Source organism: Myodes glareolus, chromosome 1 (assembly GCF_982192425.1).
Source record: "Myodes glareolus chromosome 1, mMyoGla1.1, whole genome shotgun sequence".
In the NCBI taxonomy this organism is placed as follows: domain Eukaryota; kingdom Metazoa; phylum Chordata; class Mammalia; order Rodentia; family Cricetidae; genus Myodes; species Myodes glareolus.
The window spans coordinates 105,979,106-105,985,105 of record NC_142026.1 but is presented as its reverse complement, the minus strand read 5'-3'; the positions used below and the strand labels follow the sequence as shown (position 1 = coordinate 105,985,105).

Sequence of the window (6,000 nt, the reverse complement as noted above, 5' to 3'; positions counted from 1 at the left end):
CTGCAGAATTTAGGCCTTAACATTGACCACCTATGTGCAGATAAGACACACACTCTCCACTTTCTTTCCCCTTCATTTTGTGAGGCCCAACCTCTATTCTTGGCAGTAGCTGCTTTATACACTTTTTCTTCCCTTCATTATTCATTTGAATAACACTAGCATTAGCCAGGTCTATTTCAGTAACACCAGAGCAGTAAAGTCTCTTCCACATTCCACTTCTGTGAAAGGCAGAGTAAGGATCCTTTCCTAAGGACATTCTCACTGGTGAGGATTCAGTAGGTGCATCTTCATGATGTGGAAGAAACACTAAATGTTCCCTGGCCTGGATCCCCCTCTCTCGTTGCAATAAAACATGGAGACCCCAACAGTCATGACAATGGCACCAGACCTAGGATTATAACTGAAATCTTCTGGTGATAGAACAGTTATAAAGCCAAACTCTGGGGTTGTATAGATAAACTTTGTAAACCAGGGCAAGTTTATGAACTAGGTACTGACAGATTTGTGATGTTCTACTTTTTAAATTCCATGTCTACATCAAGAATTTCCTGGATGTTTGTTACTGTCAACACGGCCTTTTAAGATGAGTGCAAGAAGTTTTCCATAATTCAGTGGCTCAAGGAGGACTGCTTATTTGACTATTATATGATTTCTTATGTCAGAGTAGATTGAAATTTTAATACAAGTCACGATATAGCTTCACATATATTCTATCCAATCTATGATTAACATCAATTGTAATTTGTTTTCTCTTGTACTTTTAAGTACATCAGATATATAAATACTTTGTGGTATAGAAGATCATAAGGAAATACATGATGATAATTTGCCTCTGTTTGCTCCGTCTTTGATGCATTCTATCCTTTTTCTAGACCTTATGAAGTGTTGTTGGAAGAATGAAGGTATTGAGATGGAGAAATATATGTAAGATTACTGAGTGTGACTCACACTCAGTTAGACAAAGCTGATGTTTGATACATCCAAAAGTCCTTAACCGGGGACACAGTTCCACTTAACACAATTCTGTAGCATGGTGTTTGATTCCCTTGGGTAACATGAGTGTTATACGAAGATTGAATGAGACCTCCCCTAAAAAAAGGACATAGATCCAGTCGATTGGAAAGCGTATGCCATGCAAATGAGAAAAGAAACACCAGAGTAAGAAACAGTGACAAACTATTTAAAACTTTTATATCTTAATAGAGGAAAAGAGAGGTGGAAAACTCCTTAAATCAAGCAGCCCACACGAGCAGTAGAGTTGGTGAAGAAAGGGTGTACAGAGACAGACAGGTAGGAGGCAGAGGCATTGCAGGTTCTTCAGAAGTGACCTTGAGAGAGCCGGAAGCATGGCGCACAGAGCAGCCGCACATCCTCCTGTTGCTGCAGAAGGCTACAGTGGGGCATGAGAGTCTGTGCTGCACACTCAGAGATCTCTCCTCCTGTTCAACATTGGCTGGGTCCTCTGCGAAACACGGCTGAGGCCGTCTGCTAGGGTGACTCCAGTTCCCAAAAGAGATCCACAGACTGAGAAAATATGGAGAAGAAAAGCTAAATGTTTGAGATGCAGGAGGAATCAACTCACAAGGTGCTCATCTCTAAGAAATGAAGGAGAGGGGGGCAGTGAGATCATTTAGGTAGGCTCATGTGTCCATAATACATTTTTATTAAAGTAAGAAAAATTAATAAATATCTTCTAGCATCCCATAAGTAAGTTTCCATTGGCTCAGGTAGTGGTATATTGAAGCGGGGAGCACTGAAAATCTCATCTAAATTATTTCAGACACAGGTCACCCATAAAGTGGATTTCACCTTCCTAGTTCTTGAGTCTCTAACTCTTACCCAATAAAACAAAGTGAACGAAGCTTTAAAAACTATTAACAAATATATTTATTGTGGTGGCTTTCTCCCCTACTAGATACACCTTGTTAGAAAGTAGTATCCCTTTAGTTCCAGATGGACCCTTAAGCAGGTAATAAAATCGTTTTTCCTTCATTAAGAAAGAAAACATACACTTTTGCAAACATGTCACATTCTCCTCGCTCTAGTTTTGTTCTCTATAAAGTCAGAATTTTCTTCTAATAAGTATGTTTTTGCTTTTGGAAGAAAGTTACAGGTACATGTTTACAGACTTATATAAACCGAGGTGTAGCAGGCGATCAACCACACAGTGCTGCCATAGATTGGAGACCTGTTCCAGGTGAGCACAACCCTTCACACTACTGGAAAGCAAAGATGGTCTCCAGCTCTGTCATTTCTTCCACAGCTTGCCTCACTCCAATTCCACACAGTACATTTAATTCTTTTATGTATGCTCAGTTTCTTGCAGATGTATAGGATGAGGGAAATAGAAGTCGTCTTTAAAATATTTGCTTCTTTGATGATAAACTCTAGGATTCCAAATACCAGGCCTTAATTCTGAGCATTCACTAGATCTCCTGGACAAATCCACCCTGTGCTTGGAGCGATGTTTCTCTCCCCTGACCTTTGCTTGGAGGGACACTGCCTCTTTGAAGTTGCAGAATTATCTTTTGCTTCTTAAAGACAAAACTCGAAGAATATTTTTTTTTTATAGGGAAAAGATGTTTCTTCTCTGGGTGCCCTCATTACATTGAGGATAGTTTATAGCTTATTGATAATTATGTACAAATTTTCTCATCTTTTAAAAATACACAGAAGCACAAAAGATAACCATCTAAAAGTATCCCTTCTTTGAATGTTTGGCTCTTTGCTTTTAACTATGCTTGTATGAAGAATATAGCAACTATTTGGAATGTTGTTTAGACAGAGCGGTAACTGGTGTGTTGTCCGTTTGTGGCCCTAATGGCTGGAACACCTGTCCTGGGCATCTGGTTGAGATAGCAGCATCATGAGTCTACAAGAACCTCACAGGACCCTCTAGTGTACAGTGCTGACTGATACCGATTTCTGTTGCTTCTCTTGGGCTTTTCTCGTCTGCTGCTGCTGTCTGTCTTTGTTTTCCCGCTGCTCTGGGGTCTCTCTGCTGGACTCCAAACCTTTGCTGTCAGAGCTTGTATCCTTTCTTTCCTCTTTATTGAGTTTTTTCCGTTTTCTCTCCCTTCCTTTTTTACCTGAAATAAAAGGACATTCATTTAATACATTTTATTCAATTATATTCTCTTTGGTTCTTCTAACTTATTAAAAATAGCAGTTTTTTCTCAAGTTGCATATTATACTCAGAAATAACAAATATATACTCTTTAAACCTTTCTCTCAGATTCTTTTGACAAACCAATGGAATTTTTATGCCTAATAGAATTAAGGGATTTATTTTACATGATAGTCACTTCTGTATACGGAATGGGAAGCTTACATACATTTTTTAACCATTTGAAAACTCTATCAATTTGTACACTTATCTGGTTTATATTTAAGGGACTATTTTATATTCAAATTTACAAATAACAGTTACATATTTCTAAGCTGTGATGACATCTGCATGTTACCTAAGAGAAGGAAATTAATTTGTATAACAAAACTGGAAATAATAGTCCTTAATGTATAGCAAGGAAATTATGCTTTTTATTTTAGTACAAACTGAAATTACTTTGCATCGCAATTTCCCTGTGTGCATGGTGTTGAATACAAGTTATCAATACTGTTATGGTGTAAATTATAGGGACAGGAACACTCTGTTTATAATCAATCAAGCAGGTATTTCTCAGATGTATGCTGAATTCTATGGAAGGTCTTGACCTTAAACTGGGTTTGTAGTATAGATTTAGTTTGAACTAATATATGAGGTAGTTTCTCAAGTGAAATCAAGACACGATAAAGGCTGACGTAGACGTTCTGTTCTACATGCAACCACCGGTTGGAACATTAAATTTTATTTAATTGTATTAGATAACCATGAAAATTTTTGATATTTTACCAAGACACCAAATTGGACACCCTTTTTCCTATTTCTTTAAGAATAGGGAACTAACTTTTGTCAGATGAATTTCTTACATAAAATTTATAATTTTTAAGGACATGGTTTTGGTTTTAATACGTATGTACCAGTAAGAAATTATTTATACCCAAATAAATTTATAATAAATAAAAACTTGGAGCCAACCAGTCTTTAAAGTGAGACAAATCTTGAATGTTTATCCCATACCCAGAGCCACACAAACTTAAAATCAGTCTGCCTACAATGCGGCATTTTGGATGTAAGAATTTTGGGAAAATTATTTGTGTGAAAGAACCAAAATATTTTCATGTCCTGAAACAGGCTGCAAATATTGAATTCAGTGGTTTGGCTCCTTTTTTCTTGTACTTTGGTTACAGAATCCTGGGGAGTGGTGTTATTAATACTTCATATGTATACTAAGCCACTGCAGTTTCTTGTATTAATAATTTTATGCCATGAATAGTTTTGTCATGAGACCATATTTACAAAACCTTCAATCACTTCATGAAAACTTGCCTTGTTGAGTTTAGCAAAATACGTGTCCAGTTTTTGAATGCTGGTAGAACCGTTAATAAAAATGAGAGTTCAGAGAAGGATAAAGTCAATATCAAATTATTAGAGGCACACAGAGTGGGACAAAACAGTCACCTATTACTTCAAAGCAGAACTACTGATCCATTGATTTGCCAATTTCAGTTTTCTTTTCACTTTGAGGTTTATTGTGGTATTTGGAAAACTTCCACAGATAGATCCCAGGTCTTTTTGTTAGTTTTAATGACCACACTACATATTAGCAGAGCTCACTTAATTGAGCTAAGTACACAACAAGAACAAAACTGGAATAGCAAATCTCCCTTCCTGACTATGTGGCATAATTTAAACTCCACAAAGCGTCACAGGTTGATAGAACTCTAGTTTGCATACTCAGAAGTTTCTTCTCAAGAGACTCTTGCAAGCATTGAATGACATACTCTTTCAAGATTGAGGGGCACTTCAAGGGTGTTAAAGATCAATTATTAAATAAAAATGTCAATGAAAAATTATTTCAATGTTCTACAGGAGTTACTGACCTCAATCAAAATGTTACTTTTATAAAAAATTATCCAGAAGTTCCGTGTTTGACATTCTCTTGATGATGATCCAACATATAACAGCTGTGATCCCAGCCACAATGTTTTAGGAACATAAGAAATTTATTGTTTCTTCCTTGGTCATGGCTTGATGTATTTGTTTTTTCCCTCCATTTGTGACAACATATTCAACTTCCAATGCATTTCTGCTTATTAGCAAACTTATAAATTATTTCTTAAGATAGCCAGAAACATATTTGCAAGAGTCTTGAAGTTCAGTATTATGGCTTTATTATCAAAGAAATAGCTATTTACTCTGGGTAGGGTGTGGAAAGGAAGACTCTGCTACAGCCATAGGAAACTACCACATTGTACATGGTTGCTGCCCAATAGAAGGGTATTGCAGAAGAGGAAAATAATGGCATTATTTTTTCCATCACAGGCCATGTGTTAGTTGTTGGAAATATTCACAATTTTTCTGCATAAATAATATATTTTACTCTTCTCCAAGAAATAAAATACAAATGCCTAGAGTGACTGCAGTCCATTAAAAATCACGTGCAATTTGGGATAATTTTGTAAGGTTTTCATTAAAGGGCCTTCTCTTTCTATTGTAGTGACTTGCTGAGTTTTCACTGATGTGGTTAATAGTTATTCTGTGACTCTTTTGCAATTTTGCAAACTAAGCATTCCAATTAAAACAATCTGGAGTGTGTGCGTGCGTGTGTGTGTGTGTGTGCGTGTGTGTGTGTGTGTGTTGCCCTTTGCTGAATATACATGTGCATGATACACATGTGAAGTGATCTAATGATTGAAAGAACATTCATTTTTCCACTGAGGAGGTTTGAGTAGAAATCGAAGAGATATTGGTATTACTAGTTGAGTACAATCTTAGCCTTCTAGGATTTGAATGTCCTCTCTTTAGAACTCATGGTAAAATTTAATTGCCTGGTAATCACGGTTTTAAAGGGACCTTCAAAGGGTGACTGCATTGTGATAATTATGCCCTCATAAATA

The 6,000-nt window shown here is 36.6% G+C and overlaps 1 protein-coding gene across 1 annotated transcript in view; it reads right to left on the bottom strand.

Annotated features, from left to right (window-relative positions):
* Positions 1–1,169: 1,169 nt before the first annotated feature.
* The window catches only part of Rspo3 (R-spondin 3), an 84,724-nt gene continuing 79,893 nt past the window's right edge, over positions 1,170–6,000 (bottom strand). Inside the window, exons 5-6 of the mRNA XM_048425375.3 lie at positions 2,920–3,089; positions 1,170–1,524 (exon numbers count right to left, since the gene is read on the bottom strand). Coding sequence (XP_048281332.2) covers positions 1,489–1,524; positions 2,920–3,089 — 206 coding nt within the window. The 3' untranslated portion in view covers positions 1,170–1,488. The remainder of the gene's footprint in view (positions 1,525–2,919; positions 3,090–6,000) is intronic.